Source organism: Phaethon lepturus, unplaced genomic scaffold, assembly GCF_000687285.1.
Source record: "Phaethon lepturus isolate BGI_N335 unplaced genomic scaffold, ASM68728v1 scaffold41800, whole genome shotgun sequence".
Classification (NCBI taxonomy): domain Eukaryota; kingdom Metazoa; phylum Chordata; class Aves; order Phaethontiformes; family Phaethontidae; genus Phaethon; species Phaethon lepturus.
Genome location: NW_010511920.1, coordinates 647 through 15,130, shown reverse-complemented (window position 1 = coordinate 15,130; position 14,484 = coordinate 647). Strand labels below are relative to the sequence as shown.

The 14,484-nt window shown below is 54.0% G+C and overlaps 1 protein-coding gene across 1 annotated transcript; it reads right to left on the bottom strand.

Annotated features, from left to right (window-relative positions):
• Positions 1-12,061: 12,061 nt before the first annotated feature.
• On the bottom strand, positions 12,062-12,725 carry LOC104619416 (ephrin type-A receptor 8-like; the record flags this gene model as incomplete). Its single annotated transcript, XM_010285296.1, has 1 exon — positions 12,062-12,725. A coding segment is annotated over one exon (664 nt), but the record flags the coding sequence as incomplete, so codon positions are not given.
• Positions 12,726-14,484: the final 1,759 nt, after the last annotated feature.

Below are 14,484 nucleotides of genomic sequence, written 5' to 3'. Positions count from 1 at the left end.
CGCTCATCCCGCGCCGGGGCTGGCGCCAGCCTGCTCCGTGCTGCGCCCGCCTCTCCCGGCAGCCCCTCGGGGGAATCATTTGTCACACAAACAAACAGCTCGAATCTCATTAGGAAAATCGATTAGCTGAAGAGTGACATGTGGCATGCCAGGTATCTGTCTGGGGGTGGAAGGATCTGTCCTCTCCTGCAGATTTCGATTCCAAGTAAGGAAAAACAGGCTCTGTCTGAGTCCCCGTGTTCATCAAGTACTTCTAGGACCAGTTCCAGTGATTCAGGCATTAATCCTGGCTCTGACTCATTTCTGTTCTTCCCTACTGAGGTAGTAATACCTTCATTTTCCCATCTCTACCCCCAGTGGCCAGCTCTGCATACAGCCTCAATTTTTGCTTCCAAGGGTTTTGTTTGCCATCCATCATCCCTGGTGGTCTGGGTCCCTCTGTGCTGTCTGTTTGTTCTCCTTCTAGGTGCTGATTTGTTTTCTTTCTAATAACACTCCTTTCTTTGCCACGGATCTCCCTGGACTGATTGCTACCAACATATTTCGCCTATCACAGACTGCACAGCGATACAACAGCTCTTTATAAACGGGCCACTTTCGGCAATGGCAGCTGAAGGACGCTTTGCGGAAAGGGCAGCTGAAGGCAGCGCCCCAGCCCCACACCTCCATGGTGGCTTGCTGCTCCCGCTGCAGACTCTGTCACCAGCTTCTGTGTCAGTTTTGCACCGAATGCTACTTTAAAGACAGGATGTACCTGTGCTGCACGCGCCAGAGATGTTGGTATCGCAGGTGGGTATCACCGCTTGGTATCACATCTTGGTACAGCAGGCTGGAAAAAGCAAAGGCCAGCAGCTCCAGAGTTTGTTCCTAAATTCCTGCTCCTTCACTCCCCCAAGGGCATTGGAACAAGAAGCAGAAATGCCCAAACTTGGGGATGCAAGGGAAAGCGTATGTGACTCACGAGGAAATTGCAGCAGCTCGGGGCTGGCTTTGCTCCCCAGCTCTCCCACACCTTTCGCCTCCTCAAGGGCATCAGAAGGGGAGAGAACACCGGGCAGGCAGCGCTGGGAGAGGAGGTTTGCTGTCCCCAGCCAGCCGCACCACGGACAGCCCGGGATGTTTGCCAGGCTCTGGTGCTGACTGGTCCTTGTCATGCCCCGCACGAGCGAGCCAGGGACTCTCTACCCTTACCGAATGCTCTCTGCCTGATGCTGCAGCACCCTCTGGTCTGCAGCCCCTTGTTTTTGGGTGTAAGACTGAGACGAGTGCTGTTACACCCTGTTCTCCGGTGGGGACAAACTTGGGAGGGAGCCATCGGGGGAAAAAAAAAAAACCCAAATCCCTCAGAAAGAAAAGTTCCCATTTTTTTGCTTGTGTGAAAAGATGAAGGCACGGCATGAGCACGGCCTACCAGATGGGAACCGAGAAATGAGACAGCCCCGCGGTCCGTGCGGGACAGCATGCACGCCAGGATTTGCTGCCTTCGACTTGGGTGAATCTCCCGTGGACCTGCAAACCACCATCATCTCTATCCATGCAGTAACCATCAACCATCAACTCCTGATTCAAGAGGCACTGGAGTGGTTCCCCACACCAATATTTAAGGGCAGAGAAATCAGTGCTGTATCAGCTATGGAGAGACAGACCAGCAAGAAGGATGGGAACACGAAGCGCAGCAGGTTTGCACCAAGCAATTGCAATCACTTAGAATTTAATGTTGTAAAAAACCCTATTAATTACCTGTAGCAGTGATTCACAATTATTTTAGAGGCACTCAGGGGGAAAATTATCCTAAATGACAAATTGCAGGTGTATTTGTGCACCAGGGCAGAGCTGTTGAGAGCCACCTCCCGGCACCTGGGAGCACGCGAGGAGGCCTGGAGAGCGACTGGGGCTGGGGCAGGCACCGCTATGGACGGGATCGTGTCACGCCGTGTGTCAGTGCTTGCTTTAGATGCAAGCGGAACATGCGTGCAAAGCCTTTTGCAGGCACGGGAGATGGGGCACCATCTTGGAACCTGCACGAGATATGAAATCCCTACAGCACAGGATGACAGGCATGTCCTGCTCTGGATTGGGCTCTCATGCCAGGCCAATGACACGTGGAAGACCAGGACATCCCGGGATAGCTCTGGGAAGAGCAAATGAGCAGAGAAGTGGCCAGTGAGAAAAATTCAGTCAAACGCAAAATCCGCAGTGCTCCACAGCCATGGCTGTGGCACACTCTGAAGGCACTGAAATCTGTGCAGCTCCAGGGAGGTGCAGAGCCGATGTCCGGCTGTCTTCACTGTAACCAGCTACTGCCACTTGCCAGAAGTGCCCTCCCAGGAGCCCTGCAGAAGGTGGGGATTTCTTTTTTAAAATTATTTTATGCAATTGATTCCCTTGCTCTGTGTCTGAGGATCTCGGGTCCTGCCTCTTTGTGGACCAGCAGAAGCCCTGTTACTGGTGTCCTCCTGCGCCCAGCAAAACCCAGCCAAGGCTGCCTGTCCTTGCAGTTTCATCTCACGGTGTGGTTTTGCTGTGCACATGGGACAGCAGCAGACCTTCACCTGCAGCCCAGCTCAAGACTTGCACATCTATACTGGGCTTGCAGCCCAGACACCCAGCTGGTCCCAGTGTCAAGCAGAGCCTACAAAATCCAACGACAAACCTGAGCTTTGCAGAGCACACCTCCACCCCTCTGTCACATAGGTAGGTCCCCAATTATCAGCCCAGGCTGTTGGGTTCAATACTATGGGGCTTCCCCGTGCCCCCCACTGCACAGCACATCTTGCCTGTTTCCCCCAGCCCACCAGCCCCCCTCGCTCAAGCATCGCCTGCCCAAGCAACGGGCTCGTCTCAGAAAGGGCGAGCGTGGGCAGGGCTCTGCCAGCCGTCTGTAGTTCGGTCAATTTGTTTCCCTCCCTCTCCATCCTCTGGGGACAGGACGACATCTGCTAATAAGCTGGCAGAGCTCGGGAGATGATAGATGAACGGTCGAGGATACGCTAGCTGGGAACGAGCTGCTCTTCTCATCCCAAAGTCGCCTTCTGGGACTCGTGCTCTGCAGGTGGCCCAGGCGGGACCACCGAGGGCTACTTCGGAGGGACTGCGAATGCGAGCATCGACCCCATGTCAGTCCCTCTCGGCTCCCTCCTCAGCCCGGGAGGTTTGGGCAGGGCAATGGCACGGCTGAGAGGCTGCCATGGAACAGCTCTGTGGCACCAGTGGCGCCAGTTGCACCCTTCCCCGACCCCACAACAAAGCCGAGCTTCAGCAAGCACCAGAAGAGCAGCCATGTACCTCCCTTTGACGGTGCTGGGAAGAGATAGAGATGGAAATAAGGGTATTGTAGCCACTGTGACAGCCAGAGGCAGGCACCAGTCCCAGAGCCCTCCAGGCTGCGGGAGAGGTTAACACACAAAATCCCAGCTCCTTTCAACCCAGTTTCAGCATGATGCTGCCAGTCTCAGCTCCCACGTGATACAGACACTAAAACAGAAGGATGTTACTCACAGTCATGTCTTAAAAAGAGACATCCACCTCATTGCCCCAAACCTTGTGTTTTTGCAAGGCTGTGCTCCCCTTTCCCTGCATTCCCAGGTCAGCCTAATCTCTGTCCCCAGGGTGGTCAGTGGTCTGGGGGGGTTGAGGGGTGGCTGGGCTGGCTTTCTCAGGCAAACTGCTGGTTCCCGGATCATGCATCACCCCACAGCCCTACTGCTGCTCTGGGCACCCTTTGCAGGCTGCTTGCCCCTGCGCTGCCTCGCACTCCCATCACTGCCTTACCTGTAGCCCCTGAGCCCCACCTTACAGCCCTTCACACAGCCCAGTTCCCACCTTGCGCTGCCTTTGCACAGCTCACAACCCTTCCCACCCCCAACGCTACCTTACAACCCATCACACCACTCTACACACCTGAACTTGTCTCCTATCATCCCAGACTCCACATCACCTCCCCACTGATTGTCCCTTCTTCCCGCAGTTCGACCCATCTCACATGCCTTCACACCCCTAAATGTTGCAGAGTGGCAAACGGGGAATTTTCATCCACCAAGATTTTGCAAAGCTAGCAAAATCCTGTGCATCAGGCTGTGAGCAAATGGCACGTGCAGCAAAGGGTACCCTGCACAGCTTCTTGCACAATGCCCAGATTTCACAGCTGCCAGGACAAGTTGTATAAGGAGGGCCCTGCTCTTCCCGGTGGAGTAATTCCACTTGTAGTGCTGGGCAAACTGGAACTGTGGTGGTCCAGACTGGCTGCATCCCAAACTGGATTTTTGCATGATGCTGCCATAGAAAAATCAGCAGGTCTCACTTCTTGCCTTGAAATCAGTACTGTTGAAAGCACCCCTGACTGCCCTGCTCTTCTTCCCTACATCTTTAAAAAAAAAAAAAAAAAAAAAAAAGAAGAAAAGCAGGAAACATCCAAATCCCAGTTTGCTGCAAGTGCTGCTCTGCTGCCTGGTGCAGATGTCCTTCTGCGGGAGCGACGTCGAGGTGACCTGCGCAGCCTTACGTAGGTGAGGCAGCCTGGCTCGCTCTCGGAGCGAAGGCTGTGTAAAGCTTATAAAGCTTATCCGGGGAAATGCTACAGCTTGCAGGAGTCAGATGGAAACAGGCGGGCCAATGCTAGAATTAGAAAAAAGCTGTTTCCAAAACTCAGTCTTGTCAGAGGGTTTTAGACTGAACTATCCAAGGCTTCTGAAAAAACCACGTTTTTCACCAGACCAAAAAGAAACCCAGAAAACGCTGTGTTCAGGAAGGAGCAGGGCCGAACGGGAGCCACCGCTGCAGATGACGGTGCTGGAGGTAACCCGGCATCCTTGCTGCAAGGCTTCGGGACGCATAAATGAAGAAAGGACATAAAAAACCACCAAGAACTTAGCCCCAGCCCCTGCAGGAACCAGTATGTAGCTTCAGAGGGCATGTGAGCCTTCTCACCACATGCTTATGGCTATGGCTATATATAGGGGCTGAGCTTTAAAATAAGGGTGCTCAGCACTCCAGCAGAAGCAAAAGAAGAGCATTGCAGGACCAGCACAGCCCTCGCCCCCACACAGCTGAGCATCACCAGCTTTTGGATCCCTTCCTCCTCGCAGGGAAGTGTCAGCAGCAGCATCTTGTTTTCAGGAAGGGGAAGAAGTCCTCACGCAAGCAGCAGTGACATGGGTGCGTTCTGGATCTCATGCCAAGTACAGAACAGATTTTTGGCATGCTCCTACTGCTCTGCGGGATGAGGAGCATCTTCCCCACACAAGGCAATCACACCAAGCCTCTGGATGTGCTGGTAGTGAATTTAGGGTGCCCAGCCTCCCGTTGCATTGCACCATCTCCAGTGTAAGTACTGGTGCAAAATGCCAGCTCTTTCCTGCAGGCTGCCAGTTTCCAAACTCCTCAACAACAGCTTCCCCGGCACCTGCACAGTGGCAAGCCAGAGTAACAGCCTGTGTTCATGACCTGAACCTGGCCAAATCCTGTGGAAAAGAAGAGTTCAAACCGAAAAAATACAGATTGCAGAACTGGCGAAGGTCTTTGAGTGCTGCCAGATCCATCCATCACAGTCCAGCTGCTCTTAGCACTTCTTACGGGGACTACAGAGACCTACCAAGCACAAATGAAATTTGTCTCATCCCCATCAATACCCTGAACTCCAGCCTAACATAATTCTCACTCTTCATCTGTGTCAGTGGCTAAACAGAGCAAACTCAGAGGAAAAGTGGCAAACAATAAAATATTCAACCAGGGAAAAGAATTACATCGTTCTGTTGCGGGGAAAGGGCAGCTCTGCATCACCTTTGTCCTTTTTGCTTGTTCCTAACCAGAAAAAAAAAATGGGTTTAGGTGTTGGGGGGCTGCTTTGTTTTGTTTTCCTAGTAAATGCAATTGGCCAGTTGCTTGAAGGCACTGGCGATGCTGAGAGCACCTTGCCCTGCACCCTACCTCCTGCAGCATGCTCGCTGAGCTGGATTTTTGCTTGCGCGCACAGCCCCGCAGGCCTGGGATCCGAACAGACTAATTAGAAGCCGGGTCTGGGACTGTAAGATGGAAGCCCTGGTATGAGGCAGGTATGAATCCAAGGATCCTATCCCAGCGATGATCCTCCAGGGGAAGAAATTTTTCCTAATGTCCAGCCCAAACCCCGCAAGCAATCTGTGGCTCTGACAGATCTTCTTTGCAGTCTGTTACTATCTGAAGTCTGATACCTGGATCCGGAGCAGTCCTAGCTTACGTGGTTTGGAAAACAAACTGGTTGGGGGTTTTTTGTTTTGTTTTGGTTTTTTTAGGATGTGGGGCTTTGCATGGGATAAACTGAAGGAGATATAATCTCACCAGCCGGTATTGCCTGTATTTTACGAAGCAGCTGACTGGCTTGCAAAACAATGAAAATCTTGTGAGTCACTGAGTTCCTTTGATTTTCTTGCCTGGCATCACTGAAAGAACATTTGCGTAACTCCCACGGAGCAGCTTCGAAACTATAACTGGTCCTGCCCTTGCAAAGTTTATTTTGGCACACTCGTGGCAGAAGCCCTCAGTGGCAGGCACCCAGGGCATCGGTGCAGTCTCGCTCCGGGTTCGGCAGCCTGGGACCCTGCCAGCGGGCACAGGAGACTCTGAGCAGGCGTGACCCAGGTGCAGCACAGCCACCAAGCCTGGGGCTCAGAGCTGGCATGTGTGTGCTGGGACTTGCATGGAAAGTCTCCTTGAAATCCACACTGATTTGCAAAGAAACGCAAAACATATTCCAACGTGTTTATTTGGAGCTGTAGTGACAGGGTATTTTGACACACATTTATCCGTCTCCTTGATACACGGTACATATGCTTCCAGGCAGGACCTAAGGGAGGTGGATCCAAGCCTGGTAATGGGTATCCTGAAATCCCAGGTTTCCTGGTTGGCAGAGGCATGTGTGACGCCCACGCACATTTCTGGGGCCCCGTGTAGCTCTGAGCCAGGAAAAAGGGGTTTTTCTTGGAGTCAGCCCAGCAAGACCAGTGTCCTGTTTCCAACACAGCAGCCTGTATCGGCTGTTAGACATGAAGACACAACACATGGAGCTCATGGTTGCTGTGTGATGTTCTTATACAGGTGGGAAAAAAACCATGGTGATCAGAAAAAGGAGAGAGAAGCCTGACGCTTCTCAGAGCATCTCTGAGATAGAAAGGGATAAGGAGTGTGGGGAGAGGAGGGAATGCGGCAAGGCTCGGGTGGGCTCCCTTAACCCACTGCTATATCTTTGCTCCTCCCTGCATGCTTCTCCACCCCTTCTGCTCTGAAGGGAGGGATCACAGGCCGTGGTCTCCCTGGGTAGGTATCCAGGGACAAGCAGCATCCCTGCCTGCAGAGCACCGGGCAAAAGGGTCCGACCCCTCGTGCCCAAGCCCAAGGCTCACATGACTCCACCTTTCCTCCCCTTCTGACATCAACATCTGGACCACATCTGTTCACACAGCTAGCTGCAAAGGTTTGCTGCTGTGGCCACCGTTCATCACCCAGCCCAGCTGGAGTCTGTGTCTCTGACCTGGCATCCCCTGCCCATGGCGTCACCTGTGTCATTTTGTCCCCTGGTGTTTCGAGGGCTTTCCCTGACCCTGTGTGACAAGGGTTGTGCCCACCAGCAGGGCACAAGGGTGATGGGGTGCAGCTGGATGGGGTTTCTGCTCCTCTCATGCTGTAAAGCTCTGCTCCCCCCTTGCCCCATCAGCTGGAAAGTCAGTCTCCACTGACTTTCTTCATAAAGGTCCATGGATGTGTATGTATTCACAAGCACATAATTACCAAGCTGGGTATTTTCTCCTCTTAATTAGCAATGCCGTGGTGCTTTAATTGCTCAATTAAAGTTGCCCACGAGGAAGGTTTAAGGTACATTAAATTTGCTGATTGGTTCATCAGCATGAATCCCACTAACTGAAAAAAATTAACTGGCTTCCAGATTGCTAACCAGACTCTCCAGATCCATTTCCACCAGTCGTGTGCCACAGGAGGCATGAGAGAGCCCAGCAGCAGAGGGGTTTGTCCATGAGGGGCCAGCAGTCCTTCTCCTATTCTCACCTCTCCTTCAGTTTGGGAGCTGGAGGGGAAAGGGTCCCAGCAGTGACAGGTTCCCTCTCTTCCTATCCAGAGGCCACAGGCCATTTTTTCAGCTTAAGCAGAGCTGGGTAAAGCCTACCCCAGAGTCAGATCCTCGTTCAGCCGCACACATCAGACCCCTGTTTGGTACCTGTTCTCGCTCAGCCCTGGCAGGCTTACAAACACTGGTCCTCGTGCGCAAATAGGCTGATGGAGCAGCAGTTGCTTAATTGTTGCTCCCTAATCACTGTTTTTCAGCCAAAGGCAACAGCCAAGCTGAAGCACCCAAGCACCACAGAGGGAAAGCAGGCAGAGCAATCAGGACACCCGGAGGCTAAGGTGCCTGGTCCCAAACCTTTGACAAGAATGTCTGAACAGCAAGTCCCACTCCTGAAACCCATGGATATACTGCAAAGATGCTCTTTGGGACCTGCATTTCTGCCAAAGGCTCATCCACCCACTCTGACAGCAGGAAAGGGGTCCTGTCCTTTCTGGTTTACCCTTTTTCATTTGTTCATTAAAGAAAAAGCTTCCTGGGAGGTTCTGACCCCCATGCAAGGTCCACAGCCCCAAAGCCTTGGTGGCTCAGGACCCCAGCAGCCCTCCCCAAAGAGGGGCTGGCCAGGGCTGGTAGGAGGGGTGTGGGTGAAGAGCCACTGTCCTCACCTGCCTGAGCTTCTCCGTCCACCTCTACATCCATGCACAGGACGTGGTACATGTGTCCCAGCTCTCAGCCTCACAGCTGTTTGAGGAGGTGGCTTGTGGGTTTCTTCCCACAGAAGCAGACCCAGGGTTAAAGTGCTCCCCTTTCTCATTTCTCTAATTGCACTGACCTTACTGGCATGGGTGCCTATTTGTCCTGTATAGCAGCAGCTGCATATAAATAAGGTGAATTATGCTGATTGTCTTCTTATCTGATAAATTGCTGGGACAGATCCTTTTCAATTATGCTACTGCTTATTCTGCTGTTTAGGCAGAGCAGTTGCTATTTGCTGTGTGTAAGAGATACTAAAGTGTCTTGCTGTGGACTGATAGGTTTCAAGGAGGAAAGAGCAGCACATCCAAGGCTGGCTGTGGATGATGGGGGATGAGGGAAGCAAAGTCCTTCAGAGCCTTGAAACTGGAGGGGAAAAGTGAGTCGGGCAGCAGGACTGTGCTGCCCTGTGCGAGAGACCCTGAGGGGTTTCATCCTTGGGGTGGCTGTGGCAGAAAATGCCATGGGACTAGCTGCTGGGAATTTTCGGAGCTGGCAGACCCCAGGACCCCATCAGCAGCTGTGGCAATTCATGCTCAAACCTGGTTTCTGTCCAGTAAGGCACTGCAGCACCCATGCCCAGCCACAGCTGGAAAACGCGGTCCTGTGCCTCTGAGGTAAATCAAGCAGATGCATGAGGCGCAGATGCAAGGGACAAAGGTCCCTTGTGGGTGTGGTGCAGGGCTGTGACACACGTGATGCCAGGCTGGCTGGTCCTGACCCCAGTGCCCCTGGGCTGAGATCTGGCCCCCCCGAGCCCACGGAAAGTGCCCCTCACATCCTTATGGCAAACACCAGGACATCGCAACAACGTCCGGGACTGTGTGGATCCCGCCCGGATAAGTGCAAGGGGTCAGAGATTCCAGCCACCACCCTCCTGCCCAAATAAAGGGGCATCCAAGGTGATAGCTGACAGTAAAGGGGACGAGGGGCAGAGAAGTTCCTGGGTTCCTCCGCGTCCTCCACCACCTCCCACCCCACGCACAGCCCTGTGGCACAGCCTTTCTTCTCCTCTGAAGGGCTGGGAACAGCTCTGGCCATCCTGAGCCGTGTTCCATCACTCTGGCAGGTCCTTAGAAAAATGAACGTTAAAGAGGAGGGAGAGAGACCTCCACTGTTCAAACATCTTTAGCTTTGACAAATAAGGCGTCCGGCTGTGAAAGGCAAAAGGAAATTAATTTGGAATCACACTTTAAACACTGCCATAAAGGCAAAGTATCTTCTCTCTAATTTCCCGCCCCCCCCAAGCAAAAAATGAATTTCCCTGATATTTATAGAAAGATTATTAGGGCCACAAGGAGTGATTTATATCATCTCATCCCCGTGATGGAAAATGAAAAATTGCTGGGGCGACAGCCACTGGAATCTTGCTTTTGTCCGCCTGACAATTAAAACGGCTAATTTCCAACTCTGCCAGATCTGCTGGGGTTATAAATCATTCCAGAAAGGCACTTTTCACTGTGAAAAATGAACTCTGCCCCAATCAAGCACAAGAAGCTTAGATCAGAGATTTGCATCTGTTTGCTTTCGTGTGTAAATATACGTACTCCAGCTCCACAGCCACCCACCAAAGGAGGTGCTAGGAAGGAGGTGCTGCCCTTGCTCGCTTGGTGCCGGGCTGTGACATTCCCTGTGCTAGGAGCTGCTGAGGATAAACGGGACAGGGACGGCAGGGGGACAAGGCAACACTGAGGTCAGAGAAAGTCCAGTGACACTTCTGTCCTGTTTCTGGTGCCACAAGCCCTGGGAAGCTCCACCCGAGAGCACTGCTGGTCCAGCAGCGTGGGTCTGAGTCCGCCTGCATCTGGGGAGGCAGCTTGGACCACGCTTCCTCCTGCGCCATGCCTACGGGCAGGGGCAATCCCACCACAAAAGGGCAGGAGGGCCGAGAATGAACTGTCCCACAGCTTCGCTCTCAGGAGAGAGACAAACGTGTTCGAGGAAACACAGCAAAATGAGGCAGGCTGAGCACAACACCGGTGCCAGGGCTTCCCTCAGCCTCCAGGCTTTGAGGTGCCTGTCTCCTGGGGCAGAGCCTGCTGCATGGGACCACAGGAGGGGGAACACAGGGAAGGGGTGCTTGGACCTTCTGAACCATATCTCCACTCACAGCTCCGTGCAGTTGTGGGGCTGGGACCTAGCTGTCCACGCAGCCCCTGTCAGTGCCCCCTCCCATGGCAGCACTCCCATTGCACCCACTCTTTAACGTGGGAGGAGACCCTTTCTGAATTATCAGAGCTATCCTAGGATGACTTTCAAATCAGTGGTTGCAGGCTGGAGGAGTTTCAGATAGAAGCTTTTATTCTGCCCGTCCTTCCCTTTCTGCGTAGCTGGGGACCCACTGGGGCCAGCACGTGGATCTGTTCCAGTCCAGTGTCGGACGTCCTAACCTTGCGACAAGTCTCCCAAGACAAATGCTCCACTTGACGTTTCCACAAAACTCAAACAGAAGCCCTGCACTCTTATTTGTGCTGCTTCCCTAAACACGCCCCATAAAGAAACGGAGAGCAAACAAATCCACGTGGAGGGCTCTCATGGGGAGCCCCGAGCGCCGTGCTCTGTACACACACACATCCCCACGCCGGCTGCACGGCTGCTGCTGGTCACCCCTCTTCCTTATCGCGGTTTGTACAGTCGGCGGCCTGACGTCTGCACACAGGTCCCCCGGGAAGACTCTCCACACCCCCGGACTGCAGCAGCCCCGGGCGGTGGTGAGGGGTGGACGCGATAACCTTCTTTCATAAAAGCTCAGTGGTTTTCGCTTTGCATTCCTCACTTTCAAACCCCCGGCCACAGGGGAGCGAGCGGTGGGGCATTTTGGAGAGGCCAGGTCGTGCTCCACTGGAGAGCGCCCGCAGAGAGCTCAGCACCAGCCAGAGCTGCTGGGGCACCAGGCTGGGACCTCTGGGCCACACGCTCCATGGTAGGGTACGACGGAGCCAGGGCAGGCCCCGTCCCGAAGCCAGCCCCCATCCCAAAGCCAGCCCCCGTCCCCAAGCCATGCCCTGTGCACCAGGACCCGTCCCATTCAGGCTCACAGGAGCTCATAAAGAGCCTGCTGGTGGTACCAGCGACACATTTTGGAAGCACAAAGCCGGCCAACAGAGGCTTGGGCAGCCCTTGGCCTTCAGAGAGGCTGGCTTTCCAAGTTTTTGTGAGCAGGCTTCTGCCCTCAGCTCTTCCCCAAAGAGGCAAGAGCCCCTTTGCAGCCATCCCTCCCCTTGCAGGCACCGCTAGCAAGAAGCAGGGACTCACCCATGCAGGAATCCCGCTGCTCTTCGTAGCCAGCACTGCACACGCACTTCCCGATGGGCACCAACCATTCTCCCTCAGCACTGCAGTACATTTTGGGCGTGTCCCTCTCCTCCGAATGGCCCACGCACTCTCCCCGCACTTCCACCAAGGAGGACGAGTCTGCCCCAGTCACAGCCTCAGAGAAGGATGCCAAGTTCCTCACCATTGCCGGGCATTTCTTGTAGTACACCCGCACCGAAACGATGGCAATGCAAGCACCTATGTCCTGGAAGGCCAAGTAGAAACCCCTCTTGCTCAGTGGCCCCACACCCCGCACCTCTGTGTTCAGCTTCAGGCGCCTCACCCCCAGGTCCACGTTGGTGAAGCTCTCATCAGCTGCGATGGTATCGATCTTCAGAAACTGGCTCTCCCGGGTGCTAGTGCCCAGGTCCCGGTCAGACTCCAGGTAGTAGAGGTTGAAAGTCTCCTTGCAGGTGCCCAGCACACCCGGCATGCTGTTACAGTCCCGCAGCGTGAATTTAATCTCTGCGTAGACACGCCGCGCACCATCCCGTTGAACCCAGTTGGTCCGTAGCCAGTTGTTCTGGTTGGGGGTCATGACATTACAGACCTGGTAGGTGTGGATGGGGCTGAAAAACTCATCCATTTCATTGATTGAATCCCACTGCGGGACAGAGAGAGAACAGGTCACTCCAGATGTCCCCAACACCAGGTGAGAAGTCTGTGCCATCACCCACCCCGCGATGAACTCCCTCTGCTCCTGCAGCTGTGTCTGGATGAGACATCACTGTTGCCACAGGCCAAAGGATAATGAGGATGAGCACACTTTACCCATCACTAATTTGAGCAGTAACTCTCACAGCCCACCCTGATGCGGGGCCGGGTGAAGTGCACCCCTGTTCGCAGACGGGAATGCTTGCATAAGCCCGATCTGATGACAGAAGCTGATGGCAGTGTGTGTTTGGGAGGGCTCCAAACCCTCCAAGACCATGTCTGCAAGTCCCTTCTCTTGGCGCTCAGCCTGCCGTTTGCAGCAGCAGCAGGAAGGCACCTGTGTGGGGCTCACCTGGTGCTCTTCTGGCTCACGCAATCTCCATGCACAAACTAAATATGCCAATGTCCAGCTGGAGAACTGCTTTCGGGGTGCATACTGCGGGGTGAAGGGGAAGCATGCAGTGAACACAGGACTTCCAGCAAGAAACAGGGGTCCATGGGTTCAGAGCCCTCTTCTTCCCAGGCAAGGTGAGGTTAGCATGGTTCCTTGGTGTCAGACCACAGTGCTCAGCCCAGCTGAGAAGCTGGGCAGCTTGGGAAACCCAGGGGCTTAGAGCTTGAGAGTTCTGGGGTTAAAATCCAGTGTAGCAGTGGCAGCAGGATGAGCCTGGGGAAGAGATGCTGGGCAAAAGCAGGCTGCAGCAAGCAGGACTGCAATGGAGGGGTGGTCTGGGTGAGTTTAGAGGGACAGGGATATTTGTGTCATCCAAGGAAGGGATGCTAAGTGGTTTTGACTGATGAAAAGTGAGAAGTAGTGAGATTTTGGGTATAAATGAGCTCCATAGTTGAGGGACAAGTTGAACTTAATAGTTGGGGTCTACAGGACATTTCTGGAGGCTCGTTCTTGCCTCCTTCTTGTCTCCCTCTACACTCCCACCCTCTACAACCCCATCAACCCCTCATCAGGACCCACAGACCTTCCCTTCTCTGGGGGCTTCCCACCACCTCTTCACCTCACATTCCTGCCCAAACCAGGCACCCCAATCACAAGTCCCATGGATGGGTCTGGGACCCTTAAATTCTTCTTATGGTAGAAAGAGGAGGAGGAAGAGGAGCAGAGAAGGACTTCAAACCTTCTGCCTTTTCCATGGACCTAGCAGCAAGCTTTGAAGACGCCCGAGTCCCACCACCATGCTCAAGTGCAGCTGTGAGGGGCAGCCCCAGGCACAGCCTTTCAGAAGCTGGGGAAGGTATCGGCACCCCAGCAAGCCATCGCCCCCCGCAGCCTCAGCACCCCCCTGCCCGCACCTGCCTCGGGCTGCCAGCTCTGCCTGCGCGTCGCTGGGGACCAGCCCCCCACCTCAGCATTGTGCGTGCCCTGCACCTGTGTGCTGCCTGGGGGGGCTGGGGAGCCAAGCAAAGCTCCAGCAGTCGTGCGCAGATCGGGAAAACAGATCTTTTAAGCAGCATTGCAAGTACATTAAAATAAACCTCTGGGCTTGCTCTGATGGGGCAAAAATGGTGTTTTCTTATGCAGTCGGTGACATGTGGTTCATTAGAGATGCAAAACCAACAGCAGCCCAGAGAGAAGGAGCCTGATGCTCGGCTCACAGCGGGTGAGCCTGAAGGCTTCACCCCAGTGACCATGGGAGCCGACGAGGATGCAGAGCTGCTGGGACAGGCACCCCACAGCCTCGCTGCGTGGCTGG